General features: G+C 55.1%; 12 protein-coding genes and 1 non-coding gene across 13 annotated transcripts; 6 read left to right on the top strand and 7 right to left on the bottom strand.

The window, feature by feature from the left end:
• Positions 1-86: 86 nt before the first annotated feature.
• BO72DRAFT_491360 (P-loop containing nucleoside triphosphate hydrolase protein) lies at positions 87-5,027 on the bottom strand (the record flags this gene model as incomplete). The annotated part of the gene is made up of 13 exons (XM_040948186.1): positions 87-651; positions 708-788; positions 855-1,473; positions 1,522-1,709; positions 1,765-1,876; positions 1,925-2,260; positions 2,312-2,474; positions 2,524-3,272; positions 3,326-3,559; positions 3,615-3,894; positions 3,943-4,169; positions 4,230-4,752; positions 4,818-5,027. 13 exons carry the CDS (start codon positions 5,025-5,027, stop codon positions 87-89), a joined length of 4,287 nt encoding a protein of 1,428 aa, XP_040806312.1.
• Positions 5,028-5,354: 327 nt separating this feature from the next.
• Positions 5,355-6,068, bottom strand: BO72DRAFT_419315 (uncharacterized protein; the record flags this gene model as incomplete). Its single annotated transcript, XM_040942659.1, has 2 exons — positions 5,355-5,580; positions 5,614-6,068. The coding sequence occupies 2 exons, from the start codon at positions 6,066-6,068 to the stop codon at positions 5,355-5,357; spliced, it is 681 nt and encodes a 226-aa protein (XP_040806313.1).
• A 435-nt stretch (positions 6,069-6,503) lies between these two features.
• On the bottom strand, positions 6,504-7,503 carry BO72DRAFT_366982 (oxidase ustYa family protein; the record flags this gene model as incomplete). Its single annotated transcript, XM_040940818.1, has 2 exons — positions 6,504-7,180; positions 7,227-7,503. 2 exons carry the CDS (start codon positions 7,501-7,503, stop codon positions 6,504-6,506), a joined length of 954 nt encoding a protein of 317 aa, XP_040806314.1.
• A 745-nt stretch (positions 7,504-8,248) lies between these two features.
• BO72DRAFT_86922 (uncharacterized protein) lies at positions 8,249-9,328 on the top strand. The gene is made up of 2 exons (XM_040950784.1): positions 8,249-8,682; positions 8,756-9,328. The coding sequence occupies exons 1-2, from the start codon at positions 8,604-8,606 to the stop codon at positions 8,992-8,994; spliced, it is 318 nt and encodes a 105-aa protein (XP_040806315.1). The 5' UTR covers positions 8,249-8,603; the 3' UTR covers positions 8,995-9,328.
• A 1,114-nt stretch (positions 9,329-10,442) lies between these two features.
• On the top strand, positions 10,443-12,210 carry BO72DRAFT_482481 (mannitol dehydrogenase family protein; the record flags this gene model as incomplete). The annotated part of the gene is made up of 1 exon (XM_040947726.1): positions 10,443-12,210. One exon carries the CDS (start codon positions 10,443-10,445, stop codon positions 11,952-11,954), a length of 1,512 nt encoding a protein of 503 aa, XP_040806316.1. The 3' UTR covers positions 11,955-12,210.
• A 405-nt stretch (positions 12,211-12,615) lies between these two features.
• On the bottom strand, positions 12,616-12,714 carry BO72DRAFT_t7. Its single transcript has one exon. It is a non-coding gene; the product is annotated as a tRNA-Phe (tRNA).
• Positions 12,715-12,874: 160 nt separating this feature from the next.
• Positions 12,875-15,242, bottom strand: clf1 (putative cell cycle control protein (Cwf4)). The gene is made up of 2 exons (XM_040947236.1): positions 13,207-15,242; positions 12,875-13,149 (listed from the first exon to the last, which is right to left on the bottom strand). Exons 1-2 carry the CDS (start codon positions 14,989-14,991, stop codon positions 12,910-12,912), a joined length of 2,025 nt encoding a protein of 674 aa, XP_040806317.1. The 5' UTR covers positions 14,992-15,242; the 3' UTR covers positions 12,875-12,909.
• A 185-nt stretch (positions 15,243-15,427) lies between these two features.
• Positions 15,428-17,255, top strand: BO72DRAFT_443741 (U4/U6-U5 snRNP complex subunit PRP31). The gene has a single exon (XM_040943648.1). The coding sequence runs from the start codon at positions 15,448-15,450 to the stop codon at positions 17,050-17,052; it is 1,605 nt and encodes a 534-aa protein (XP_040806318.1). The 5' UTR covers positions 15,428-15,447; the 3' UTR covers positions 17,053-17,255.
• An 840-nt stretch (positions 17,256-18,095) lies between these two features.
• Positions 18,096-19,041, top strand: BO72DRAFT_419327 (uncharacterized protein; the record flags this gene model as incomplete). Its single annotated transcript, XM_040942660.1, has 2 exons — positions 18,096-18,773; positions 18,869-19,041. Exons 1-2 carry the CDS (start codon positions 18,134-18,136, stop codon positions 19,039-19,041), a joined length of 813 nt encoding a protein of 270 aa, XP_040806319.1. The 5' UTR covers positions 18,096-18,133.
• Positions 19,042-19,527: 486 nt separating this feature from the next.
• BO72DRAFT_482485 (uncharacterized protein) lies at positions 19,528-21,169 on the top strand. Its single transcript, XM_040947727.1, has 4 exons — positions 19,528-20,427; positions 20,492-20,706; positions 20,770-20,862; positions 20,914-21,169. The coding sequence occupies exons 1-4, from the start codon at positions 19,800-19,802 to the stop codon at positions 20,950-20,952; spliced, it is 975 nt and encodes a 324-aa protein (XP_040806320.1). The 5' UTR covers positions 19,528-19,799; the 3' UTR covers positions 20,953-21,169.
• Positions 21,170-21,269: 100 nt separating this feature from the next.
• BO72DRAFT_491369 (uncharacterized protein) lies at positions 21,270-21,553 on the bottom strand (the record flags this gene model as incomplete). The annotated part of the gene is made up of 2 exons (XM_040948187.1): positions 21,270-21,323; positions 21,392-21,553. The coding sequence occupies 2 exons, from the start codon at positions 21,551-21,553 to the stop codon at positions 21,270-21,272; spliced, it is 216 nt and encodes a 71-aa protein (XP_040806321.1).
• Positions 21,554-22,692: 1,139 nt separating this feature from the next.
• On the top strand, positions 22,693-24,248 carry BO72DRAFT_464664 (adenosylhomocysteinase; the record flags this gene model as incomplete). The annotated part of the gene is made up of 5 exons (XM_040946653.1): positions 22,693-22,731; positions 22,783-22,915; positions 22,967-23,093; positions 23,151-23,752; positions 23,800-24,248. 5 exons carry the CDS (start codon positions 22,693-22,695, stop codon positions 24,246-24,248), a joined length of 1,350 nt encoding a protein of 449 aa, XP_040806322.1.
• Positions 24,249-25,764: 1,516 nt separating this feature from the next.
• BO72DRAFT_443747 (SDR family oxidoreductase) lies at positions 25,765-26,914 on the bottom strand. Its single transcript, XM_040943649.1, has one exon. It carries the CDS (start codon positions 26,803-26,805, stop codon positions 25,906-25,908), a length of 900 nt encoding a protein of 299 aa, XP_040806323.1. The 5' UTR covers positions 26,806-26,914; the 3' UTR covers positions 25,765-25,905.
• Positions 26,915-27,800: the final 886 nt, after the last annotated feature.

Raw genomic sequence — 27,800 nt, forward strand, 5'->3', positions numbered from 1 at the left:
TGGCAGACCGCCTATCCCCTCCTCTCTTTACCATGCAGTTGACCTACAACCAATCGATCATCCAACCACATCAGCCCTGGACAAGCCTACCCCTTCACCACCCGCCCATCCTTCATCTCGACCATCCGATCAACACCCCGGATCTCATCAGGCCGGTGCGAAATCTGCAGGACGGTGTACCCCCTAAACTCTTCGTCTACCACCTGCTGCATCAAAGCATGAGTCGCAGCATCGGTCCCACTGGTCGCCTCATCCAGGATCAAGATGCCGCCGCCACCTTCTCCTCCAGCAGAGTGGCCCTCTCGATTCCACTTGCGCACCAGGGCAACAGCCAGCGCGAACAGCCTCTGCTCGCCTTGCGACATGGAGGCAGACGTCAATCCCTCGTCCAGGCCTCCGCGCGATGTAACCACAGCCAGAAGGTTGCATCTTTCCAAGGCTAAAAGCAGAGTCGAGTCCGTTGCACGGCCGGTGGGATCCAGGTTGAAGCGGATCGAGCCGGGAAGGAGAAAAAGGTCCTGCGGGATAGCGATGACGAGGGAGCGAAGCTCGTTGCGGGGAATGGTGGAGATGTCCATCCCGTCGATGGAGATCGTGCCGCTTAGAGGGTCGAGAAGACGCAGGAGGGCCGAGATGAGCGTGCTCTTGCCGCTGTTACCAAGAGTGAGTGAGATATGTACTATGTGCATTAGCAAACTCCGACTCACCTGCCAGTTCGTCCACAGATCATCACTTTCTCTCCGGCTTCGATGCTCAGAGACACATTGTCTAATGCGCGCGTGCTCCCGCTATAGAATTGCAATGATCATTGGTCAGAGGTTCATATCATGAGAGACGAGAGATGAAGCACGCACTCGTATGAGGCAGAAAGAGCATTGATCTCAATCCGTCCATCAGCAGGCCAGCTCGGTGGCGGAACCACCCTTTCCCGAGCATCATGCTCAGAAGGCGTTTTCATCTCGAAAGACCTTGTCCTTGCAATCGCACCAAGAGAGGTCTCCAGAGAGGTCCAACTGGACACCACCTCTTGCAGAGTCTGACTGAAAGCCATAATTGCGGTCAAGGAGACTCCGAGCTTTCCTGGATCAGTGGAGTTCCGCAACGACGTGGCTAGTGCGATGAGTATCACAGCCAGCACGGCAACGAGGAGATCGAGGACGACGTTGAGCCACCGCTGAATACAATAGAGAAGATAGTATGGCTTTTGCGAACCATCGAGTCGGCGTAAGCACTCTGCCACAAATGACCGTTGCCATCCAAGGCCTCGGATAGTAGACAGACCCTCGAGAGTCTCCACAAACAGTGTGTAAAGTGGGCTTCTAGATTCAAGATCGAGAAATCGGAGCTGTCTGGAAGTTCGCAGGTACACTTTCTGCGCGCAGTATAATACCAGCAAACACGGGATTATCGTCACAGCCATGTAGCTCGAGCCCAGCGATATCAGTGCAACCTGGGCAAAGCATTGCGCAACACCTGAAACTGGGATTAGCTCTGGAATTGAGTGAAAATGATCCAACATACTCAGTACCGTTCCAAAAGCCATGGTGGGTAGGACAGCATCTACAAGGGTCATGTCCTGGCTGAACCTATTCAAGATGACGCCGGAATCAACCCCAGCAAAGAAATACATCGGCGCATCGACTACAGTTCGGACAAGCACCCGGTGCAGCTCCAATCCCGATTTGATGACGATCTTGATCATGATTTGCCTGGATCAATAATTAGGAAGACATACACGGAGGGTAGACCATATTAGAGGCTTACCATATCATAAGCCCCTGGGACCCTGAGGCAGCTACAGCAAGCAGAACGTAGATACCAATAAACTGGGCGGCTTGTTGCCCATCGTCGCTTGTGAACAGTTCCAGCCACACCTCTTGAACCCCAATTAGCAGAGTATAATGCATAATGGGGATATACTTACGGGGGAAGGTAGAGGAGAATGTATGCACGACAATAATCAGACAAGCTGCCAAGATGCTCGGCCATCCGATGGCCCTCATATAGTACGTATAGACTGCAACATCGCCTGTGCGGCGAGCTACATCTGCTATGTCATCAACAGTGAGGGTTTCCACCTTTTTTGTAGAGGCAGACTTGTCCTCACTCTCATCTCCGGCTGTCGGGGTTTCCGAGCTGGCCTCCGTCGCATGTGTAATTGGTTGCGAGATCAAACCCAAACTCCGCACGGAGCCTTGCTTCTCGATACGTCCGTTCGAGCTCAGCATGACGATCTGATCCGCGACATGCGAATGTTGGTCTGGACTAAGACTTAGATACGGCTCTCGCAAATATCCTGGTCTGTACTGACCTGTATGAGTTGCCATCATTACAGTCGTACCGATTTGCCGGCAGACCCCATTGCGACCAAAACAGGCCTCAAGCACATACTGTGCCGTCTTCATATCAACAGCACTCAGGGCATCGTCGAGTACCAAAAGCCCTTTCCGTGAATAAATGGCTCGAGCGATTGCCTGTGAAATTGTCAGTACGAAGCGACAGTGATAGAAATTCGTGATGTACAAGACGTTGCTTCTGTCCTCCGCTCAGCTTCAGCGCCCCACTGCCGACCACAGACTGATCACCCTGCGGCATTCGGGAGATATCCTGCTCCAACGCACATGCCCTCAGTACCTCTTTGTACCATTTGACGTCCATCTCTGAGTAACCACAGATATTATTGCGAATGGTGGTGTTCTGAAGCCAGGGATTTTGGCTGCAGTAGCCAGCATCTCGCCATGCCCTTGTAATCGTTCCTCGCTCACAGGGTAGTTCACCCAGCGCTGCTTTCAAGAGGGTAGACTTTCCACTCCCAACAGGACCAATAATTATCATTACAGTGCCTCCCTTGATTGTGAAGTTGATCTCTGCTAGAGAGAAGTCAGATCCAGGAATCGGATGAATATATGCGTCGGTCATTTGCAGAACAATCTGGTCGGAATTGGGCTGTGTCTTGGGTGCCAATGCTTTCAATTCCACCATTGATCCGTTACCACTAGAGCTATCTGTTTCATGGTCGAGATCATCCTCTGACAGTGAGAGTTCCACAGAAGGAGAAGCAAGGAATTTGTGAATGCGGTCAAAAGCACCCAAAGCGGCTGTCACAGCCGGGATCGACGCCAGGAGCTGTAGCGCTGGGCTCGTGATGAGACTGATGATCGCAAGGGATGTGAAAGCCTGCACGGTTGACAGTGTATCTGAATGATCGATCTTTGCACGGATAACGAAAGCCGCGAATGTGACCAGAGAGGCACACATTTGAGGCAGACTCGCTTCCTACAGTCAGTAGACTCAGACGATAGCAAAGAGGATGCGGGATACTTACCAACCACGTTCAGCCAGACGATCAACCATCGGAAGTCTTTAGACAAATCCAGTTCTCGCTCTCTTTGTGCCTGAAGAGTTGTAGCGAGCGTCTCAGATAGGCCAAGCATCTTGACGCTTTTCATCGACCGCAGCGCCGTGGAAATTAAGCTCACACGGCGCTGGATAGCGCCGACCCAGACCTTCTGCCTTGCAGGCATGAAAGTTGCCATATACGTCTGGACGGATGTACACACTATGGCAGAGCAATGTCTCAGATACAAGGAATCAGAAAGAGAAAGGGAACCTACGGATAATCACAAGAATTGGGGCGACGCAAACGGCACCAAGCTGTCGCTCTAAGAGCCAGATACCAATGGCAATTTCCACCAATCGAGCCCATGTCTCGCTGATTTGCTCGAGCGACCGTGCGATCATGTCAACGTCAGTGCTCATGAGGGTTACAGCAGCCGCATCATCGCGGGGGGCATCCGTAAGGACCATAGTGTGGTCGTAGACCAATGCAACGGCTGCGCCTCGGAACATAGTGATCATCCGAAATAGTTGGTGTTTGTAATGCACCGTCGATATCTGAATTGGGTTAGGGCTTTTTGGGTCGACTGACTAGAATTGACATACTGCAATTCCTCCATAGATAAGCGCTGCGGCCCCGATCAAGCCATAGTTCTCGTTTTTTGTCAGCTGGGTGTCGGGTCTGTGTAGATGCTCGATTGCACGCTGGATAAAAAACGTCTGCGCGTAGCTGAATCCGATCAGACATAGTCTCGGGAATATCGTTCGAAGGATTGCCCAACGTAGACTGATCACGGTGGCGAATATCAGGCTGCGTGTATGGCAAGATTTGTCTGCAGGGGTCGACACTTAGTGAGATTGCCACGATATGAAACAACAAAAAAAGATTATACATTTGCCCCACGCTCTTCGAATTCTCCGTCCCAGACGGCTTGAGTTCAAGGCTTCGTCCGTTGGAAATAGATTCTCGACTGTCAGAAGCTTTCGGAACCCTCTAAGAAATAGGCCGTTGAGCCACCAGAAGACAGTGCGAGCGAAGATTCCACTGGTCGACTCGGGCGAGACGACACGATATGGTGACTTCAGATACTTGCGTTTACTTTGGGCTTCCAACATCAGTAGAACAAGCTTCAATGCAACGGATGCGGCAGCTAGTGTTGCCAAAGGAGATGGATAGTGCCGGATGAATAAGGTGCGCACTTGCACGGCATCGAAGAGCGTTGATAGCAGAAGATAGATGCTCAGAAGCGATGACGGGCGCAGTGAGCGATCATGTTCGAGGGCGGTTAGGACAGTGATGCTTATGGAGTCGACCAGCGATAGGACGATGGCAGGGATGGCCGTCCTGGTGAGGTTGTGGCGCGCCCATTCGACCACCGAGGTGATTTGTAGACCGACAAGACATAACGCAACAGCCTTGATTTGGCCAGTTCAACTGTTAGCATATGTGCCAATGCGGATCAGATGAAGGTACGACGGACAAGCTTGCCCCAATGGGCCTTGTTGGCGACCGTTTTGATGTTTTCTGTGTAGAGCGACCAGATCCGCCAAGGAACTACGAGGAGGAAAATGGCCGATGGGCCGATGGCTAAAATACTTTGTTCGAAAAGCAGAGTGAAGTCAAAGATCGCTGGACAGGCGATGACCGGTCCAAACGAGTTGTCCGCTTCGGGCGAGCAGCTGCCTGCCATGGTACGGTTCGAGTTTAGCATCCAGACACAAAAGAATATGGTGGATGGAAACTCGAAAGAGAGGAGAGAGGAAAGAGTGATATTTGAAGGTTGAAGATTGAATATTGGATGTTGAAGACAAGAAGGAGAAGGGGAGATAAGGCAGACATGTGACTGGCCAGGGACCCTGGTCGATGGACGTAAGCGCGTGGCTGCCTGGACGCCTGGACGCCTGGACGCGACCTGAAAGACTACTAGTAGCATTGAACAATCTTCTAGCTGTGAACATCAGCTTCATCTACATAGCAAGGCTTACATCTCATACGGATGTCCCGACATGTCTCAAAATCAATTATCTAGCAGAATCTCACTGTGGCTAAGTGTTCCCTTCACACCAGCAAGATCAACAGGATGAACTTCACTATCTTGGACAGCCCTCCATAACAACTCCGAGTCTCTGCACTGATGCGGATGTCCCAGCCCATCAATGATCAAGACGCGTTTTCCATCTCTATCGACAGCCGAGCGAGGTGGTTCGATAGTGTCGTCTGCCGCACAGATTATAGCCTTACAACTGTCAGGATGATAGGGGCGTCACCAAGTTCACCACAAGGAACTCACCTGTGCGATGTAATCGAAACAATGCTCCCAATGCACAGCATCTTCATGAGCATCGCCCGAGTGAGAAGGTGATGTTGTGGGCGCCCCGTGATGCTGGGTCGTGTCCGGGAATATCAGCCCACGAAGAACCGTCAAACAGTGGAGCTGGTGGAACATGGAGATCCCGTAGTCGGTTACGGTGCTGTTGCTTGTTCGGACCTTTAGTATGCCGCCATTTTGGGGGAGAAGAAGTGATTCCCATGAGGTTTTCGGGGCCAAAGGCTGGAATTCGCGAATGAATGGAGGCCGGGAAGGGGGCTCGCTGGAACAAACATGGAATTGGAAGGGTAGTGAGAGGCTGCTCCAGTTGCCCACTGAATTGAATATGACACCGATAGTTACGAAAAGAAGGAATATCAGTGCTGCTGAGATGCTATAGAGGAAGCGTGTTGAATAGGGCATGTTTCGAGTCTGCGTCCCACGCTCAGCCGGCTGGGGCAGGAGCAACGGAGAAGTCCGCTTTACAATAATGAATCCGTATACAGTGGAAGCCCTCAAAGCTGCCTTGTCTGGCTCTAGGCTTCCATATAGGGTGGCGTGAGCCATTCATTTTCTAGGTTACATCGCGTGGTTCCTGTTTCGAAAGCATACATCGTACCTTTGTTCTCTAATCAGCCCGTTGATGGCGCTAAGCAGGGATCGGTGACCGAGCGTAATCAAGCGCAATTTATAAAGCACACCATGCAGTAGCCTAAATGCTTGATAAGAACACAAACATGACCTGGACCCCTAGTCTCGACTCAACCCCGCTCTCAGACTTGCCCCAAGTACTGGTGCTAGGCCGATCATCGACCCTGATATTAGCGCCCCTCCACAACCTCCTACATGGTGGTCGTCTTATCCAATTATCCCACTATCAGAGCCATCATCGGGGTTGGAATTGTACCAACCAAACAGCTCCTTGAATCGATGAGACATCACCCTGGCCGCTGCATCAGGTGGCTTCCGAATGGCAGCAAACTCGTCTACGTCGACCGAGTTCTCCTCCTGCCAACGCAAGATGGCGTCGAAATCCCGGCATTTGTGGTTGACGCTGAAGTCGGGGAAGGCGTTCAGCTGCGCATCTGCCCAGTAATGGGTGTAGATGTCGACATTCGCGGTGCACATGAGGTTCTGGAGCAGCAGGTAGATGCAGTGGGAGATATGGGTCCGGTGCATGTCCGACGGCGGAGTCCCCGGCGGCCATTTCTTCCCATAGTAGTGGTCAAAGTACGCTTCCCGGCGCAGCCAATCCAGGCAATGAATTTGATGGAAGACGTCGATCCGTCCAATGTATGCCTCGGATCCGAAGCCAAAGCTTTCAGGCCATTTTGCCGCTTGCTCGGGGTCCCTACCCAGCTTGACCACGTCACCACGACTGATGGCGATGGGTCTGATGTTTGCTAGTCGGTTCCAGGCTTCGTCCACCTCGGGGCTGGGTGGCTGGCGGTAGATGGGTAGGGGATCTGGCTCCACTAACGTCGCATTCATCCTTTTGTGGATGAGAGGAATTTCCAGTCGATCGAATATGGGGGCTGCAAGCCGTTAGCGAACTGAATGTTGCGACCAAGCTTGAGTCACCCTCACAATATTCAGAGGTTTTCCGCAATAGCTGGCTGGGAACGCTGCTGCTCCGGACAATGCTCGCGGTCATGGCAAAGAGAAACAATGACATTGCAAAGATGGTAGCATTGAGCCAAACAAACCAACGGTGTCGTGGATGGGGATACTCGCGCTGGGACGTCCTTTCCTCTAGAAGTGCTCCATTCTCGCTTTCCGTACCTTGTCGCCCGTCATCGAGGGCATCAGAGTCTCGACGGTCCAGTCTTTCATAGGTTGGACACATTCCGAACTTCATCTTCATCAGTCGAGGCGTCCTTCGATTCTGGTGGGTAAGAAACTTCCAGACGGTAGGCGATGGAGCGCAGAGCAAGGAATGATCAAATACCTCGACCCCAAAGTGGTATTTTCTCTTGATCTGGGATATGCAACACCCCTGGTAAGTCGATAATACAACGACAGTTCCCTAGTGAAGATAATTGCTAATCAATTAGCCTGTGCCGCCTATGCCGCCCATATCGTCCTGTTGGTAGCTTTCCACCTTCCTCCCAGTCTGGAGGAAGTGCAGATATCTGCTGCAGTCACATTCACAGTAGTGTGCAGTAGTTCGCATTGGAATAGCTTTTGGACTTGGAACAGCTTTCTTTCTCAGCACACTTAGTCTTCTCTGCACTTCGACCAAGCACATACGACCACAGGGTGTGGAAAATAGGGCTTCCCGTCCGCTCAGCCGTACTCAAGCCACACGCCGGGAGGTTAGTAGTTGGGTGGGTGACCACCAGCGAATCCCTTCTGTTGTATGTTTTCGTGTTCTTTTTGCTGCAGTCCATCATCTTGTCAGAAACCCTTACTGCTTTATTTTCCTCTCTTTGGGTCTATCTCTTTGCCCTTGATAGGCTGTGCGATATGTGTATGGCACATATGCCATGCGCGTATATGCAGGACTCTGTTGTTGGACTGTCATGTCTTCCCAAATTGGATTAGAGGTGCAGACATCTACTGGACTCACATTCACAGTAGTGTACAACGACGCCGTTGAGATGGATTGACATCCCCGCATGACACATACTCTGGCTGTGCAATTATGGCACCTACACGTATGGGTCAGACTCCGCTGATGGGTCGTCACCTCTTTCCAGATTGAAAGAGGTGCAGCCGTCAGCTGCGATCGCAATCACGGTGGTGTACAACCATCACATAGACCTGGCATCTAGCCTTGGTTGTGTAGACAGGCCATACCAAACGATCCGGCCCGAAGTTTCTCAGATGCAAGAGTGGAAAGGCCAGTGCTCGAGACCTAGATATAATTAGCCCTCCCATCCCTTCCTTCCTGCTCAACAGACCATCTCTTCTCGATCGCAAGCCTCGCCAGAAGTCCCCAAGCATACCCCGCCCACCATGAAGTACCCCGTGCTTCTTTCTGCCATCTACGGCCTCCTTCTAAGCCCTATGGCAGCTTCTGCACCGACAGCCAAGCGTATGTACATCCTTCCCACCCCAGAATGTAGGCATTGGCGTGATTCAACCAGTATGGAGCTAAGATACATCAGCAGCATTCACACTTCGCGTCCGGGCGGATGACCTCCGCGCTCTCCGCGCCAGAGCCAGCACCGAAGCCACGGCGCTGTATGGGTACATTGTCGCCGACACTGAGCTAGACAAGCGCGACGAGGAGGCGACGGCATTGTATGCGTATATTGCAGCCGACACTGAGCTAGACAAGCGCGACGAGGAGGCGACGGCGTTGTATGCGTATATTGCGGCTGATAGTGAGTTGAAAGACGAGTGAAGGCTCTCAGACCTGTCGGGAAAGCGCTGTAGCAGCAAGACACCATGCTTAAGACTGGTCCATCTGGAAAAGAGCCATCGCTACAATCTTCACGTCTCGCCTAAGAGATAATGTGGCATGCAGTCACTGTTCCACTTCAGATCCACTATTACCATAAGACCTCCCTCGTAACGATTGAACCGGGCAAGGCCTATTAATACTTATAAACGAGATACTGCGATATCGCTTCAGTATATTTTTAAGCAGACACGTGACTCTGGGTAGATCTATAGACCTGGCTCCAAGGATCTGCCTAGAAATGGACCTATTTAGGTAATTCCAGCATTGTTCGAACGAATTCTGGTCTGCAGAGCTAGTCGAATTATCCCTAGAATTATATTGAGGTAACCCGGCGATACTTGTACAGTGGATCGATTTTGGTTTCGGCAAAATTGCTGTAGACAGAAAATCGCCTTACGGAGGATTGTCTGACAGTAGGTGACTTGAGAGGTAGGAGCCACGTTTCCGACCTGACCGCACACGACCTGGAACTGAATAGCCCTTTTGGGGAATATAGTCGGGGGTGGGGCAGGTGGCAGCAACTACAGAATCCAGGCGGCTCGAAGCGCGAGACTATGCTCGGGCTGGAAGGAGTCTTACTAGGATAAATAACTACTAATAGCTTGGTGGGTTAAGCACCATTAGCCTGTTGCGGAAGATTGAGGAGAAGCCATATATTTGCATGGTTCCTATTCGAAAAGAAAAAAAGAAAGAAAGAAACTGGCGGAAGTGATAATGAACTCAGTGAACTGACATCGAGAAATAACATAGACATACGGAGTAACTTGACTTGGATGACTTTGTATGCCTCGGGCACAAATGGCTTAGTCAGAGAGCTCGGCCAGGGCTTACCCTAACTAGCATCGGGACTTATGCTGTGCTAAGCAATGCTAATATAAGATAATGCTTAAAGTTATCCTTTGGATTCTTAACCCTGATCTAGTGCTCCCAGGGCGGGTAGAAATTTCACCGAAGCACGGAAGAAGCGTTCTGGATTGTTCGGAGTTTCGGAGCTCTGACGCAAGGAGCTTCATTATTGATTGCAAAGCACAGACTCCAACAATCGAAGAAACCCTCGATAACAGCTCGATAACCGCCTCCACAAAAACGACTCCACCGCCACCTCTGCTATTTGCCTGTGCTTTTTCCCCACTAGATGGCCATTGCATGATGTAATGCTGTCCAACTCAGTTAGAAAAAGCGGCGGTGAAGCTGCGTGAGTCTGTCTGTCCTTTCCACCTGACCAACAAACTTTATCACTCCCCTTCTGATTCTGACTCTTTTTCTCTGTCCAAAACTTTTCTTACTCTTCCTTTGTCATTTCCTGCTAAATCTCCTCTCAATTGCCTCCCCACAACCACTACCTCTATACACATACACACACTCACTCACTCACACTTACACACACAATGGCCCCCCTTAAGCTCAGCAACAAGAACCTCTCACAGATTGCCTCCACTGCCGGCGAGCACCAGGTGCAAGTACCAACCTACCAGCGCGGGGATGCCGTGAAGGAGGGCATCGTCCACGTCGGGGTGGGCGGCTTCCACCGCGCCCACCTGGCCGTGTACGTCGACCAGCTGATGCAGAAGCACGGGGAGAAGAACTACGCCATCTGCGGCGTGGGACTGCAGCCGTTTGACGCGGCGATGCGCGACGCCCTGGGGTCGCAGGACCACCTGTACACGGTGATCGAGCGGTCGGCCAAGGGGAGCTTCGCGCACGTCGTGGGCGCCATCAACTCGTACCTGTTCGCGCCGGACGACCGCGAGGCGGTCATCGCCAAGATGGCGCACCCGGACACGCACATCGTCTCGCTGACCATCACCGAGAGCGGCTACTACTACAACGAGAACACGCACGAGCTGCAGAGCGAGCACCCGGACATCCAGTACGACCTCGACCCGGCCCACGAGACCGCCCCGCGCACCACCTTCGGCTTCCTGTACGCGGCGCTGGCCCGCCGCCACCAGCAGGGCTTGAAGCCGTTCACCGTCATGTCGTGCGACAACATGCAGAAGAACGGCTCCATCACGCGCCACATGCTCGAGTCGTTCGCGCGGCTGAAGAACCCGACGCTCGCCGAGTGGATCGCCACGCAGGGCGGCTTCCCCAACGCCATGGTCGACCGCATCACCCCGCAGACCTCGGCCGCCGACAAGACGGCGCTCGCCGACAAGTTTGGCATCGAGGACAGCTGGCCCGTCGTCACCGAGCCGTTCATGCAGTGGGTCATCGAGGACCAGTTCGCCGACGGCCGCCCGCCCTTCGAGAAGGTCGGCGTGCAGGTCGTCAAGAACGTCCACGACGTCGAGCAGTTCGAGAAGCACAAGCTGCGCCTGCTGAACGGCAGCCACTCCGCCCTGGGCTACCCGGGCCAGCTGGCAGGCTTCCAGTACGTGCACGAGGTGATGGAGAACCCGACCTTCAACAAGTTCGTCTGGCAGATGATGCAGGACGAGGTGAAGCCCCTGCTGCCCGACATCCCGGGCGTCGACATCGACGAGTACTGCCGCACCCTCATGGGCCGCTTCGAGAACCCCACCATCATGGACCAGCTGCCGCGCATCTGCCTCAACGCCTCCGGCAAGATCCCCCAGTTCATCATGCCCTCCATCGCCGAGGCCATCTGGGTCAAGGCCCCGTTCCGCCGCCTTTGCTTCGTCGCCGCCGCCTGGTTCCGCTACGTCAACGGCGTCGACGACGCCGGCAACCGCTTCCCCGTCGACGACCCCATGCGCGACGAGCTGCAGGCCAAGGCCCGCGCCGGCGGCACCAAGCCCCACGAGCTGCTGAGCATCAAGACCCTCTTCGGCGACGATCTGCGCAGCGACGAGCGCTTCCTGAAGCAAATCACCCAGGCCATGGAGGAGATCGACCGTGACGGCATCCTCAAGACCTTGCCGAAGTATGTGGACTGAACGAGAAATTCTTGCATACCCTTATATATACCTTGGTACTTTAGAAGACGGTGAAAATGATTTGAGGGCATTTAATTCGGTTATTTGCAAGCGTTGGCTTTTTATATACATTTTTGGACTCGTGTTGATACGATTTCTGCCATCTGGCTTTCGGATATGTGATGCGTCATGCGGGATTGAGTTACGAAAGACGAGCATAGAAAAATCTCACCCTTTTGTTTTTTTGTCTCGGTGCATAGAAGATAGAGATAATGATAGATTAGGTTTCATTTATTTGTGTCTTCAATTCTGACTCTCGGGTACGATATACGTATACTGTTCTTGAGATTTATTGCCTCAGGCACGGCGGCAATGAATCTCACTCTACGCTACTGTGAGTATATATCACAGCCACCGCAAAATAGCCGGAGCCCCGGGAACGTCAACGTCAACGTCAACCCAAACCACGAACCCAGCTCCCGAGCTGAGCTGAAGGACAGAATCTACACATGAAAGAGAAGCTTCCAATGACGCAAGATACTCTGTAGGATCCAGCGAGTGGCAAAAGGATAAGCAGCGAAGAAAGAATCGCGATGGTGGCGAAGTTCCACCCGTTTCGATTGAACTTAGCTCACCGGGCCCCACACAGCCCACTTAAAACAAAAAAAAAAAAAAAACAGAATGGGACGAGCCGGGCTTGAACCGGCCACCTTCAGATTACAGATGTACTAGCCGAAGTTGATGCTTCAGTCTGACGCGCTCCCAGATGCGCCATCGTCCCGATTGTTGAATATTCAGGTTTATCTGATGGTGTATGTATAAGGGCAACAAAGCGGCAAGGACGGAAATTTGCTGCTTCTTTCTACCGTAGCTATTGCAACCTTAACATCTACGGAGGCTAGGATATGGTGATGAAAGTGCAACGCTGCAAATCCATTCATGATTAATGCTATGTACGTACATCCACTTCTTACACCTACGCACCCCCGGCCTGTTGCTGCTTCCATTGGTGTGCTTTCTGCAGCAGCTTGGACAGGTTGGCGGCCGACTGGTCGTCCGCGGGGAAGACGTAGTCCATGTATTCCTCGTAGCGGTCGTCGTCGAGCTTGCGCCGCTTCTTGACGCGGCGCGGCATCTGTTTCTCGATCTTGTCGATGTCCTCGGGGGAGCCGTGCGTGTGCTCGAACGAGCGCCAGGCGTTGAGGAGTTCCACACGCTTGGGGATGGGGGTGGTTAGTTTGATTGTCAACGTTACCGGGTGAGAACAACTAACCTCTTCTTTGAGTTCCTTGTCCTTGAACACCTTGTGTGCGCGGGTGAAGATCGCCCGGGCACGCCGCTTGGCCTCGTCGCTGACCGGCCGCTCCTCCTCCTCGTCTTCTTCTTCCTCCTCCTCGTCCGGCACGTTGATCTCGAACCGGGCGTAGTTGATCCACACTTTGACGTGGTCGGTCTTCTCCAGCAGACGCTCGTACAGGGAGCGCACGCGGTCGTACTCGCCCTCGTACTCCTCGAAGTCGATGTAGGACTTCCACACCAGCTCCGGCATGTCGAGGGTCGGCTGATCGATGCCCAGCTCGTAGATGGCGCGCGCGCGCTCCGTGTCGTCCAGCCCGCGCTCCAGCTCGGCGTACTTGATCCACGACTGGCTGTTGGACGGGTTCCACTCGATCTGCTTCTCGAACAGCGTCCGGCACCGCACGAACTCGAACAGCTGCCGCTCCAGGTCGATGTAGCCCCGGAAGAGCTTGTCCTTGGGGCACATGCCCAGCGCCTGGCCCAGCGCCTTGCGGGCGGCCGGTAGGTCCATCTGGCGGATTTCGAACTGCGCCTTCAGGAGCCAGATCTTTGCGAAGGTGAACCGCTTGTGGGGGATGAGCTTCAGACACTCGTTGTAGATCTGCCGCGCCCGCCCGGCGTCCTTGGCCTCCATCTCCTCCCAGATCGCGTAGAAAATCCACAGGTAGATATACCGCCGCCAGTGCCGCTTCTCCTGCGAGGGGGGGATCTGCGCGATGGCGCGCTCGTAGATGTCGCGCACCCGGTCCGGGTCGCCCGACGTCTCCTCCAGCCGCGCAAAGTCGAACCATACGTCGTAGTTGCGCGCGTTCTCCTTCAGCTGCTCCTCATACTGCACCCTGCGTTTCGACAGAATGACATCCTCCACGCCCTCGCGGTCCCCGAACTGCTTCTCGAACGTCGTGTACGCCTTGTGCAGCGCCATCGACTTGGACCGCGGCAACCGGTCCAGCGCGTACTTGTAGATCGCCCGGGCGCGCTCATACTCCTTCAGCTTGGCCTCGAACTTGGCGTAGGCAATGAACAGCTTCTCATCCATGAAATCCTCCCCGAGCGTCTCGATGGCGATCCCATACACCTCGCGGACCAGGTCACTCGTCCCGTACTCCTCCTCGAACCGCGCCCACTTGATCCAGTTGCGGGGCTCCGGGTGCACGATCGTGAAGCGCTGGAAGATGGCCCGCGCGCGCTCGAACTCGTTGTACCGCTTCTCCAGCTTGATGTAGGCACTCCAGGCGCCCTCCTCGGGCTCCCACGACATCCAGCGCTCGAACACCTGCCGGGTGCCGGGGATGTTGCCCAGGGTCTCCTCCATGTAGACATACTTGTACCACAGCTTGTCGACGCGGGGCAGGATGGTAACGGCGCGGTCCAGCAGGTTGCGCGCATGGTTGATGTTGCGGTTGCGCATTTCGGATTCGATGTACCGGATCCACAGCACCACCGAGGTCGGCTGCACGTCCAGCGCCCGCTCGAAGATCGACCGCGCCCGCCGGAACTCCTTCTGCTCCAGCTCCCACGCCGCGTACCGCATCCAGTTGTTCATGTTGATCCGGTTGCGCCGCACATAGTCCTCGAACTCCTTGCGCTTGCGCCCCTGGTACTCGTGCAGCTCCTCCAGGTCCGCGAACCGCTGCGTCGGCGCCTGCAGCGCCGGCTCCTGCCGGTCGACCGCCTCGCGGAGCAGCTGCTCCGCGGAGATCTGTACCGGCGCCGCGGCCTTGTTCTTGACCCGCGGTGGGCCGCGTGAGGCTTCCATTGTGTCTTAGGGAGGGTGGTGAGGTGGGAAAGAGGGTATAAGGTTGTTGTGTTGTCGGGGGTTGGTGGTTATCGGGCGTTGGACCCCGGCCGGTGTGCGCGAGCCGCTGCTCAGCTGTCAAGTGAGATCACTGGAATTGGGTGAAAGACGGGTTCTGAGAAAGATATGCGTGGACTCTTGTAGGACTGATCTCGACAACGAAGCAGCTCTCCCAGAATCTTCACAGTGTGCCCAAGCAAGCAACACCTGCGCGGTTTGATGATGTCGGGGAGATTGAGACTTGTCCGCCCGACCCAAATTCGGAAGCCCTGCGCTTTTGGTCCATGGCGCTACACGAAGCCCAGCAGCTATGCTGCTTAGTCACTAGGCGGTCAGCGGCGCCTCTGGGCAAAATGTCGGCCATCTCCAAGTTCGGCTCAGTCTATTCATTAATCACAACTCACAGCAGGTTTCATCATGTCGAACGTCGAGGACCTTCTTCGAGACTTTGAGGACGACGACGAGGATCTCCAGGTCGGAGATGGCCTGGATGACGGAAATGGCGATGACGATGACAACATGGTGGTGGACGAGGAGCAGCTCGCTCAGCCAGCGGCGCCCGAGATCACCAATGAGTTCGACGTCGCGCTGTCGACCCAAGACGAACTGACCCGCCTACACAAGGTCCTGCGCGATCACTACTCGATCCGATTCCCCGAGCTCGAGACGCTCGTCACGACGCCGCTTGACTACGCCAAGACGGTGGCGATTCTCCAGAACGGCCCGCTCAACGACATCAAAGCGCTGTCGACTTCCGCCGATAACATGGTCGGCGTGCCGCTGCGGTCCGTCCTGGACGGCCCGTCCTTGATGGTCGTGGCGGTGGAGGGCACGACGACGCGAGGCCGGGAGATGACCGAGTCGGAGCTGAAGGCGGTGCTGGATACGTGCGAGCGGATCTTGAAGCTCGACCGGGAGCGCACCGCGCTGACGGAGAGCATCCAGTCGCGCATGAGCCAGATCGCGCCCAACCTGGCGGCGCTGATCGGCCCGGAGACGGCGGCGCAGTTCCTCAACCAGACGGGTGGTCTACGCGAGCTGGCCAAGATCCCCGCCTGCAACCTCGGGGCGCAGGGCTCGAAGAGAAAGGAAGGATTGGGATTTGCTACGAATCACGGCATCCGGGCCCAGGGCTTCCTCTACAATTCGCCCATCATCTCAGAGATCCCGAACGACCTCAAGCGGCAGGCGATCCGCATCGTGTCGGCCAAGATGGTGCTCGCCACGCGCGCGGACGTCTCGAACTACAGCCCCGACGGCTCCCTCGGCGAGGAGCTCAAGCAGCAGTGCTTCCAGCGGTTGGAGAAGCTGACGGAGCCCGCGCCCAACTCCGGAGCCAAGGCGCTTCCCGCGCCGGACGACAAGCCCTCCCGCAAGCGCGGCGGTCGACGGGCCCGCAAGGCGAAGGAGGCCGTCGCGATGACGGAGCTCCGCAAAGCGCAGAACCGGGTTGCCTTCGGCAAGGAAGAAGCAGAGGTGGGGTATGGCACGGGAGAAGGAACGGTCGGACTGGGAATGCTTGGCCAGCAGAACGACGGCCGCATCCGCGCCACGCAGATCGACCAGAGGACCCGGGCCAAGCTCAGCAAAAACAACAAGGGATGGGGCACGGCGACTCCCGTCAGCGGTACCTCGACCTCTCTACGTGCCTTTGGTGGAGGACCCGGCACCAGCGGCACTGCCAGTGTCCTCCAGGCCAGGGGTCTCCGGGCTTCTGGTATCGGTACCTCCTTGGGTGGATCCGCCGGCACGGCCAGTACCATCGCTTTCACGCCGGTGCAAGGATTGGAGCTGGTTGATCCCAAGGTGCAGGCCGAGTTGAACCGCAAGCGCAAGGCGGAGGAAGACCGGTGGTTCAAGTCCGGAACCTTCACTCAGGTTGGCGGGCAGCAGACTCCTGGCAACTCCTCTTCATCACAAGGCCAGAACGGAGGGTTCAAGGTCCCGGCCATGCCTCCGAAGAAGAAGGTCGACACCGGCGACGGCAAGATGGCGCCGCCTCCACCGCCGCTGAAGCGGTAGAACCTTTTCCGCGACATGGCTTTGGCTTTTTCCTTTATTTGCTTATTTGTGATCACGAGCATTTTACCGGCGTTTCAAAAGACTAGGCAGCCCTGCATGATACCAATCGAAGAAATTCTGTATGATAAAGTCCCATCAAGAAAAAGAAACAAGACTTGGCAGTCTCATCTTCCGAAATCACTTCTTTTTCTTTTTCCTTTTTTATTTCATTCTAGAACCCAACAAAGGAATCTACTGTCCGGACAGTATTCAGTAAGTTACTGATTGGTCGTCGGTTCCAATCCCGTGGCGCAAACCACCGACTGAATACTAGGTAGCCATGGATCCGACGGACGATGGTGAAATTGCCTGGCTTGCCGATTCGCGGAGCAACCAACAAGACAGGGCCCCACACGCTTGGTGGTGGCGCAAGACTAGAAAATTTGTTCGTGACAGTTCAACCGATGGAAACTTGGTGTTTGGAATTTCTTGGGACAGGGATGAAGTTTAAAAATTTTTCTGCAGGAGATGGGAAATGTCGCCATTGCTGGCGGCAAAACGTGCGACTGTCCGCCGCGGGAAAGGGAGATCCCTAGCCCTAACCGGATGTTACTTTTTGACGATGTTTTAAGGACTACAGTGTAGAAGTGCACTACACTATATCAAGCCGTATGATCCTGGGGAATCAAGGGTAACTATAGAATATTAAGCGTGAAACTAGCCGACGATCATATCGGGGAGAACGGGGGGGCGAGGAGGAGGGTCTTGTTCAACTCACGGGGAATTATGTGGACCTTTTTTTTTTCGTGATTGCCGGCTGGAGTTGTCGGCATATTGCGTGCTTTTGGAGGAATCTCTCCCCATGGGAACGGGGGGGCAGTGGGACGGACCATAGGGAACTGGAGCAGAAGGTAGATTTATTTCATGTCTTGTCGTTCTCTTTTTCTTCTTTTCTCCTTCTCCCAATCCAATCCAATCTAATCCAATCCCTTCAAGCGTTCGTTGCATCCTTCCTTTGTCCGTCAGCATCGCGGCAGTCCCATCCCATACACCAAACCACAGGCGATCACCCCGAAGCCAGGGCACTGGGCACCTGAGAACAATGGCCCCCCAAATAGGCAGACCGCTCTATCCCACCTCCGACACCGAGTCCGTGGAAGAAGAAGAGGCACGGGCTCTACTCCCGACAGCAGGGACAGGGAAGCCTCCCCTCCCACTCCCACTCCACCACCACAGCCTCATCACCACCGACTTCGACGCCCTCCGATTCCACGCCGCCGCCGCCCTGCAATTGCGCTTCTCACTACATCAGACAGAAACAGTGGCAGCAGCGCTCCCAACAGACACCCACCTCATCGTCTCCCCCTACAACCAGCCGGGCCACCTCCTCGACCTCCGCACCCTGGACCGCGCGAACCAGCTCCTCGCGCAGGCCCTCACCATCCTGCAGCCCACGCGGCCCGACTACGCCACCGCGCCCTACACCGAGTCCTTCAACTGGGCCTCCGTGTTCGAGCTGTTACGGCAGCTTGCCCTCGACTCTCAGGCCGAAGATGAGGCAACGTCGTGGCCCGCGCAGAGCTTCTACGTCGTCACCTTCCGCTCGCGACTGCGCGCCAACGTCGACGCCGAGCGGCTGCATCTGCTGGATGCGCATTCGCATCAGGAGGCGATGGCCAGCGGGGGGCTGTTGAAGTATTGGTTCGGGAGTAAGGATGCCAGTCATAGAAATCTGGCGACTTGTGAGTTTTTTTCCCCCCCCCCTCTCCTGTGGTGTTGGCATAGCATGTGAGGACTCGTTACGGGAGGGTGAGGCTAATCAAAGTGACGGGGACAGGCATCTGGCGGACTCGGGAGGATGCGCGGCTCGGCGGGTTGGGGCCATGGCATAAGAAGGCTCGCGGCGCGGCGAGGGAGATGTATGAGTCGATTGAGTTCTCGACGTTGCGGTTGACGGTTGGGGAGGGGGTTGCGGGGTGGGAGTTTGGGGAGTGGGTGGATGAGAACTGAAGGGGGAGTCGGTGGAATTGGTTAAAAGAGGATTTGGTGATTCATGGTGTTACTGGTTCCGGGCAGCGGGGTTGTTCTGGATGGGTGGTGCTTTTTGTTAAATGATGCGTTTGAGCGGGTGGGTTTCGAGTCGATAGAGTATTCATAATATACCCGATGCTCAGTCATGTACAGTGCAGTATGGCATTGCGTTGGAAGTGAGAGGTTCCTGTGCGCATACAGATGTATACGGCGTAGGTTAGCGGACTAATTTCATGCGACTTACGGAGTACTTTGGTCGTTGTTGTTCGCACTTATGCACACAACGTCCACTCGTGGCTAAAAGAAGGTGTATTCCCCGCGCCCGCCCCAATCCAGACCCTCCTATTGGAGGAGCAGTCCAGGGACGGCGGCCGAAAAGAGAGATTTTCCACGCGGGATGTGGGGAAAATTGCCCTCGGTTGCGTCGGTTCAGATGATCCGATACGAGAAGACACCAGTCCCGGAGTGATGTTTGGCTTCTGGATGGATGAAAGACCCGGTAGGGCTGCCTTATCGCCCATCAGAATGCGGGGGAAGCTGCACTCGTGCACTGCGATGCCTTCTTATTCATTCGTTCGTCGTGCGTCATGATGGGGACGTGGCGCGGGGCAATCCTCCCTATATAAAGCCCCCTCCAGACCAACGCAAAGGGGACCGCTTGACCCCAGACTGACTGCAGCTGACTATCTACCTGTACAGTCTACCTGTGTGACCCTCAACCACTCAACAACACCACCATGGTCGGAGTCCTCCAGGAAACCATCACCGTCAGCGACGGCCCCCTCACCAGCTCGAACGCCGCCCTCCTGCGGCCGTCCGACCCCAACCTGCCCCTGGAGGAACTCCGGCAGCGCTACGAGGCCGACGGCTACCTCTTCCTAAAGCAGGTGATCCCGCGGGCGGACGTGCTCGAGACCCGGCGCCGGTACTTCGCCTACCTGGCGCCGACGGGGGTGCTGAAGGAAGGGTCGGACCCGGTGGAGGGGATCTTCAACCCGAGCAAGTCGGCGGACGACTTCCCGGGCATCGGGGCGGCCAGCGTCGCGGGCAACGGGCGGCCCGGCGGCGACAGCGCGGCCGAGTTCGTCGACCGCGCCATCGAGGCCCACTACAAGGACTGGTACGTCGACCAGCTCTGCAACCACCCCGCCCTGTACGCCTACGTCGCCAACTTCACCGGCTGGGGCGCCAACACCCTCACCTTCAAGCGCACCCTGCTGCGCAACAATACCCCGGGCACCAAGCCCATCGGCGTGCACTACGATCAGATCTTCATTCGCCACGGGGAGCCCACCAGTGTCACGGCCTGGGTGCCGATCGGCGATGTGAAGATCAACGGCGGAGGGTTGATTTATCTGGAAGATAGTATGTCATCTTCTTTGGCAGGTGGGTGCAACGGGCCTGCTAACTGCTACTCCACTGTGCAAAGGTGATTCGGTGGGCAGAAAGATCGAGGACGACTTCACAGTCAAGGCCAAGCAGGCGGGGCTGTCGGACGAAGAGGCCCGGTCGGCCTTCAACTCGAACATGACCGCCAACGCACTGCTGTCGGATGCGCCGGCCGAGTTCGCCAAGGAACACGGTCGTCGCTGGCTGGTCGCGGCATACGAAGCCGGGGACGTCGTCCTACATAAGCCCCATATGGTACGTTGTTGCCGTCGTCGATGCTTGGTGGGCTCCGCAGGGCATGCTGATCGTCCGGTCTAGATCCACGCCTCGACCGTCAATAATGACCCGGATAATGTCATCCGTCTGGCGACGGATATCCGGTTCTGCGATTCGTCGAAGCCGTACGATAAGGTGGGTGTTCCGGTTGGTTGCTTAGACTAGGGCCTTACTGACAATTCGCAGAGATGGATGAATTTCTATCGGTTCAACGATGGTGTCTAGCGCTGGTTTGCGAGATCCTGAGCCAAAATTGTGGAGGTCGTGTAGTTTCTTAAGTGATGATGCGATGAAATTGTAGACTGCAAGAACGAACGCCTTCTGTAGGCAAATTGGGAATATGGAAGCAACGCAATGAATGTATTCTGTGTCATTCTCCCCATCTAGTCATGCTGCCGAAGCTTCCCTATGTTCCGCTTGCATTCTCATCGTCCCCACCGTCATCATTATCTGGGCAGTGAAAGGTACAGTGACAGATCCTAGCATCAGATATAGTAAGCCTCAACACGATCGCCGACGACGGACAGACAGTCCATAGAAGCTTACTCCTGGTCATCGCAGAACCCTCCGGTCCAGCCTCCGCCTTGTGCAATGCACTAACTGATCAGCCTTATCCTTATCCATGCATCATTCATCCGTTGTTGAGGGTCTAGAACAAACGTACGGTATTCCGACAGGCGAGATTCGCGATCTGAATTCCTCCGGGCGTTTGACATGACTTCTGCGCTGCTGCGAGGGCGACTCCGAGGGCCGTGGATTTGGTGGCGAGGGGCACGGCGGCGGCGAGCACCAGGGAGCAGAGGGTTGAAAATGCAAGTAGCTTCATACTGGCCGTAGAAATGGAGATGGCTGGGATAGATGGGATTATGATCGAAGAAAGAAAGGTCCATGCCAGCAGATAAATTTACCACTACGACGAAGCAAGGCTCGAAGGGGTGTTGCCATTGCATAGATCTACTGTGCGGTACACCCGAAGGCAGTGTCGGGGACATTGGGATGGCTACTAGTAGTATAGTAAGTACTGCAATGATGCTCTCACCTGCAAGTCACCAAATGCAAGAAGAAACAAAAGATATCTTCGACAGAATCTAAGCATCGGATCACATTCACTACATATGACCGATCCGCTGTGAATAAAAATCTCGACAAGAATTAAGTATGGGGTTGTGTGCAGTTCCATCCCCACCGCCGGAGATCCGAAGTGCCAAGTGCACGTTAACTTAACCCTTGCGTTCGGCGAATTGGCGGTGGCAATTTTGGAGCTAAGGTTCAACCCCCCGAACCGCCAATCCCACGGGGCCCAAGATCCGATCCTGATATGTTCACCCGGAGGATTTGGGAATTCGACCTGAAGAGGGCATTGTCAGTGGATGAGGGCGCTACTGTGCAAATTGGACTAGCTCCCCCTCTTTTTCGGCGGACATCAGGCCAATCGCTGGCAATCGCTGGCAATCGCTGGCGGGGGTCGGAGCAGATCGCAGGCTGATCCAGCTGCATGTCCGTCCAAGTTCGGAGGTTTCGGACAACGCAGACATGAGATGAGGGGCGAGTAGTTGGGTGGGGGTTTGTTGTGGAGGGGGAGAGGGTAGTCCAGTAGTCCAGTAAATAGTTACGAGTAAGTTACTACGTAGTTAGGCTCAATGGTAGTGTAGTGTAGGAGGAGTGTACTGTACTGTAGTCTGTAGGTACTCCGTAGTGTAGGTAGATTCGGCGAGACCGGCAATACAGTTACTCCGGACCCAAGTTGGGCTCAGCCCCGCCCAGCACCACCAAACTTATTTCTCTCCCTGATTCCCCTCTTCTCTTACTCCCTCCCTCCCTCCCCCCATTCCTCTTTCTTATCTCTCTTCCCCTTTTTCTATCCCCATCCTTTCAGTAGGTTGTCCTGGACATTCTCTTCATCGTCCATCATCCAACTCCGTGATTGTTGCTAATCCCCCATCCTAGTCTTCCTTACACATCACAATGGCTGCCCCCGCTCAGAAGTTCAAGGTCGCCGACATCGTATGTGTTGCCCCATCAATCATTGACAATCACCTCCTGATAATCTTCTAGTCGTTGGCCGCCTTCGGTCGCCGCGAGATCGAGCTCGCCGAGATTGAGATGCCCGGTCTCATGGCCATCCGCCGCAGATACGCTGAGGACCAGCCCCTCGCCGGTGCCCGCATCGCTGGTTGCTTGCACATGAGTATGTTCCGCTTCGGTGACTTTTTCCCAACCAGCTGCTAACCCTGCCCAGCCATCCAGACTGCCGTCCTCATCGAGACCCTCGTTGCCCTCGGTGCTGAGGTCACCTGGTCCAGCTGCAACATCTTCTCCACTCAGGACCACGCCGCCGCCGCCATTGCCGCCGCCGGTGTCCCTGTGTAAGCTGACACTGAGTTTTCTCCGTCCCGGCGGTCCCCACGCTAACAACCCGCTAGCTTCGCCTGGAAGGGTGAGACCGAGGAGGAGTACAACTGGTGCTTGGAGCAGCAGCTCGTCTCCTTCAAGGATGGCAAGAAGCTCAACCTCATCCTCGACGACGGTGGTGACTTGACCTCCCTCGTCCACGAGAAGTACCCCGAGCAGCTCAAGGACTGCTACGGTCTGTCCGAGGAGACCACCACCGGTGTCCACCACCTGTACCGCATGCTCAAGGAGGGCAAGCTCCTCGTCCCCGCCATCAACGTCAACGACTCCGTCACCAAGTCCAAGTTCGACAACCTGTACGGCTGCCGCGAGTCCCTCGTCGACGGTATCAAGCGTGCCACCGATGTCATGATCGCCGGTAAGGTCGCCGTCGTCGCCGGTTTCGGTGATGTCGGTAAGGGCTGTGCCGATGCTCTCCGCAGCATGGGTGCCCGCGTCATCGTCACTGAGATCGACCCCATCAACGCCCTCCAGGCTGCCGTCCAGGGCTACCAGGTCACCACCATGGAGGAGGCTGCTCCCCAGGGTCAGATCTTCGTCACGACCACCGGCTGCCGTGACATCCTTGTTGGCAAGCACTTCGAGGTTATGCGCAACGACGCCATTGTTTGCAGTAAGTTCTCTGCCTCATTCTCTCTTGAGACGGTGCTAACTGCTCAGACATCGGTCACTTCGACATTGAGATCGACGTCGCCTGGTTGAAGGCCAATGCCAAGTCCGTCCAGAACATCAAGCCCCAGGTCGACCGCTACGAGATGCCCAGCGGCAACCACATCATCCTCCTCGCCGAGGGCCGTCTCGTCAACCTGGGCTGTGCCACCGGCCACTCTTCCTTCGTCATGTCCTGCTCTTTCTCCAACCAGGTCCTTGCCCAGATCGCTCTCTTCAAGGCCGAGGACGTTGCCTTCGGCCAGAAGTACGTCGAGTTCGGCACCACCGGCCGCAAGCCCGTCGGCGTCTACGTCCTGCCCAAGGTTCTGGACGAGCAGGTCGCTCTCCTCCACTTGGAGCACGTCAACGGCAAGCTCTCCAAGCTCACCCCCGTCCAGGCCGAGTACCTTGGTCTGGAGGTCACCGGTCCCTTCAAGGCCGACCACTACCGCTACTAAGCGTTTTCCTTGATTTGTGTCCACCGCATACACACCTGTTCGGCATTGATTTCGGTATACCCTGAACGGCTAGAGTTTTTCAACATGGTCACGATGTTACGAAACAAATAAAAGGGGTCTTTTTTTAACAATGGGGCTCAAAAGCATTGTCTTCAACGGCAAGAATAAAAGTGGCATGGGGGTTTGATTGGGTTGTTTTATACCATAAAGATAAATAATATGAGTTTGTTTGCATGCATGCAGTGACTGTGATCGGGTTGTGCGCCTAGCATCACCGTACGTGCCCACTTCTAGTACTCTTGACTCTTGAGACAGAGAGCAGTGAGCCCAACTTTCAACCACAAGTCCTATAAAGTCCCATGCATCATTCTCTACAAGACCGTCAGTGAGATCCTATCGATGAGTGGGGCCCTTTTGGGGGCTGCTTGTGTTCGGTGGAAGGGACGGAAACAGGATTACTGAGTAAATCTGGTATAAGAGAGACTCAGGGGTTGCTTGAGAATCTTGTTAATATTTTGTCTCATTCACACTTATGTCTGAGTTGGGAGGTAGCAATGTGCTAGATTACATAATGCGATTCATAACCCGTCATCCAGCCAAGTTCCTGATCCGAGCCCGCAATGAACTTACCTAAGTATGTACAGGCTTGCATCTCGACCTACCACTCAGACACTAAACAACCACAGCAACGAACCCAACACCATAAAAACCCTACTGTATCCCCACTCCCTACCATCCATACTTCACCCCCATCCAATGACCATCAGAACCTCTACCTCTACCTCCCTTCTCTTCACTCATCCCCCCTCATTATTTCCCTTCCGGGGAGACAAAAGAACAAGCCCCCCCCTGCAAACCTACCACCTCCTCAACCCAACCATCACCACCACCCGCAAGAGCCGTATCCGACGGCCGACAAGGACTGGCGCCGCGTGCGCCGCTGCCACCACCACCCGGGTCTCCTGCAGGAGTTCCTTCGGCGCCTGGCGGGCCGGAAATGCTGGGCCACGCTGGGGTCCAAGACGCGGGAGGTGGTTTTTAGGTGTGCCCACCCTTCTTTTTTTTGGGGGGGGGGGAGGGCAGTTTGGAGGGCAGTGCGAACTTGGGTTTCTGTCGGTGAACAGCGGCGTGCTGTGGGATGAGGTGCGGGATGGCATTGGGCGGTATAAAAATCGGCTTGAGGTGCGGGTGTTGGGGTTTGGTGGTCGGGCCCTAGGTAGGTACGGAGGAGGACGGGGAGGAGGGTCCGAGAGGCATCTTATGGGGGCAGGGGAGGGGCAGTCGAAGGGGTCTTCTTGAAGTGGACATTTTTGTATCTTGTTTCTTTTCTTGGGGTTGGTGCGATTGGACTGGACATCTCGGTACCTAATCGCTTTTCTCTTGATTCCCGGGGTTCATGATTGTACAGTACTTGGCGCATAGCGTATATTTGTCTACTTCTGTTGAGGTACAGTATACTTGGGATTGAAAAGGGTGAGAGCACAGGGGTACCGACAGGAAAGCATACAAGATAATCCAAGCCTGCTCATGTCAGATAGACTCCGCCAACATCTAGATGTCTCGCAGCCTACGGCTCAGCTAGCTCGGTACACTCATTGATGTTGTTACGGTTACTGGGATAAAGATGAGGCAGGCTGGGGATCACGCCGTCCGACACTCAAACCACCACGCGAAACTTGAACAAGTCTCTTTGGAGAACGTCCTGCTGCTTCTGCTCCAGCTCCTCCATGTCCCAGCTCACCGAGGCGAATCGGCCGGCCAGCCAGTCGCGCCGCTCGCGGGCGAGCCAGACCAGCGTGTCCGCGGCCAGCTCCGGGGTGTCGGTCAGGACGGATTGCCGCTCCGGGGGCATGTTCATGGCCAGCTCGGTCTTGACGGCGCCCGGATGGAGCGCGATGGCGATCAGCCCCTGCCGGTGGTATTCTGTGTCCATGAACTCGGTGAGGCGGCAGAGGGCGAACTTGGTGGTCTGGTAGGCCGACGCCCCCGGAAACATGACATGGGCCCCCCCGCTGCTGATGTTGATGACCGTCTTCGTCGGCGACCGGAGCAGCAGCGGAACGAAGAAGTGGGCGGCGAGATAGGTGCCCTTGATGTTGACCTCCCAGGTCCGCCACCACTCGCTCGGCTCCGAGTCGGCCAGGGGCTTCCACTCCTCCAGGTAGCCCGCGTTGTTGATCAGGACATCGAGCCCGCCGCCGCCGAGCCACTCGGCCGCGGTCGAGGCGGCCGCGCGCACCGAGTCTTCCGAGGTCACGTCTGCCTTCAGGGACCGCACGAATGGCCGGGGCCGGTGGGCCTTCATGGCCGCGTGGTGGACGGCCGTCTCCATCTCGCTCAGGTCCGACCGCGCGAGCAGCAGGATCGTCGAGCAGCCCGCCATGGCAAAGCGGATCGCGGCCGCCTTGCCGATGCCCTTGGAGGCCCCCGTGATCAGGACCGACTTGCCCGCCAGGTCGGCGTGAGCCGGATCGATGAACGGGTACGTGTCCTTGCGCGTCGAGACATAGCTAGCCACCGCAGGCCAGTTTGCCAGGGAGGGATCTTGGGCCGACATGGTCGTTCTCCAAAGGAACCCGCAGTTGTAGGTAGAGCCGGGGGTAAGAGGATGAGGTGAGAGAGCTGCTGCGCTTGGAAGCTGCGTTTGCCGGGTGGGTACTAGGTAGGTAGTTATCCCCCTCGTATGGATCGAAGACCAAGAAGCCTCAATTAGTAATAGTAAGTCATTCGTCCATGATGCCATTCCTCAGACGGAGATTGCGTTCTTAAACGCCGTCGTGGTCTCTCTGGTCCGTTAACTCCGCGGCCAGAAATTCCGAATATAGATTTTTAGACGGAGGGGTGTAAGAGCAAGCCATTAAAAAACACCAACTGTCGTCGTGTGTACTGAGTGTGATGATTTCTTGCATATATAATATAAATATAGCCTAAAGTCGTAAACTATAAAAGCTAGACATAGTAGAAGTTACTTCTATCAGAATTATACTCGGTAAAATTAAACACAGTAACTACTGTGTACAGTGAGATTAGGCCTTGCTTAGAAATCCTTCAAAGGTCGTTGTTTATCAAAGGACAAGTACTGCTGGGCTATTCCCGAGCAGTATAACGTATAATATTTTATTTTTCCAAGTCAACACATCAATTCCAACCCGGAGGATTCGTGCGGTTCAATGACTTTTTCTACACGGCTCTGTACTTTGATCATGGTTTCATTATTGAAAAGACTCCTGCGTTGCTCCTGCCCCAGCTGACTAAACGTGGGACGCGACCTCAGAGCATGTCCTATTTAATACGATTTCTCTATAGCATTACAGGAACACTGATATTTCTTCTCAGTGGGCAACTGGAGCAGCCTCTCACAGCCCTTCCAGTTCCATTTCCATGTTTGATCCACATCATGAAGGCAGGCAGGTACCAGGCCAGTGGTTACATAGATAGACTAATCAGGATCAGGACTCTTGCTGGGGAACGGACTATCTTCATCAACAGTCATTATCTCTCTATAAATTAGTCCAATAGGACTCTGTCACCCTTGATTGGGCCCCTTATCGC

This window comes from Aspergillus fijiensis (assembly GCF_003184825.1).
Source record: "Aspergillus fijiensis CBS 313.89 unplaced genomic scaffold BO72scaffold_2, whole genome shotgun sequence".
NCBI classification, from domain to species: domain Eukaryota; kingdom Fungi; phylum Ascomycota; class Eurotiomycetes; order Eurotiales; family Aspergillaceae; genus Aspergillus; species Aspergillus fijiensis.

Bases quoted from the DNA above. Each gene is read 5' to 3' on its own strand.
- clf1 (XM_040947236.1), bottom strand. From the start codon at position 14,991: ATGGAAGCCTCACGCGGCCCACCGCGGGTCAAGAACAAGGCCGCGGCG. The intron at 13,150-13,206 runs GTTAGTTGTTCT...CCCATCCCCAAG, and splicing joins ACAAGGAACTCAAAGAAGAG to CGTGTGGAACTCCTCAACGC.
- BO72DRAFT_482485 (XM_040947727.1), top strand. From the start codon at position 19,800: ATGGTCGGAGTCCTCCAGGAAACCATCACCGTCAGCGACGGCCCCCTC. The intron at 20,428-20,491 runs GTATGTCATCTT...CACTGTGCAAAG, and splicing joins GTTGATTTATCTGGAAGATA to GTGATTCGGTGGGCAGAAAG. The intron at 20,863-20,913 runs GTGGGTGTTCCG...GACAATTCGCAG, and splicing joins CGTCGAAGCCGTACGATAAG to AGATGGATGAATTTCTATCG.
- BO72DRAFT_443747 (XM_040943649.1), bottom strand. From the start codon at position 26,805: ATGTCGGCCCAAGATCCCTCCCTGGCAAACTGGCCTGCGGTGGCTAGC.
- BO72DRAFT_443741 (XM_040943648.1), top strand. From the start codon at position 15,448: ATGTCGAACGTCGAGGACCTTCTTCGAGACTTTGAGGACGACGACGAG.
- BO72DRAFT_86922 (XM_040950784.1), top strand. From the start codon at position 8,604: ATGAAGTACCCCGTGCTTCTTTCTGCCATCTACGGCCTCCTTCTAAGC. The intron at 8,683-8,755 runs GTATGTACATCC...AAGATACATCAG, and splicing joins TTCTGCACCGACAGCCAAGC to CAGCATTCACACTTCGCGTC.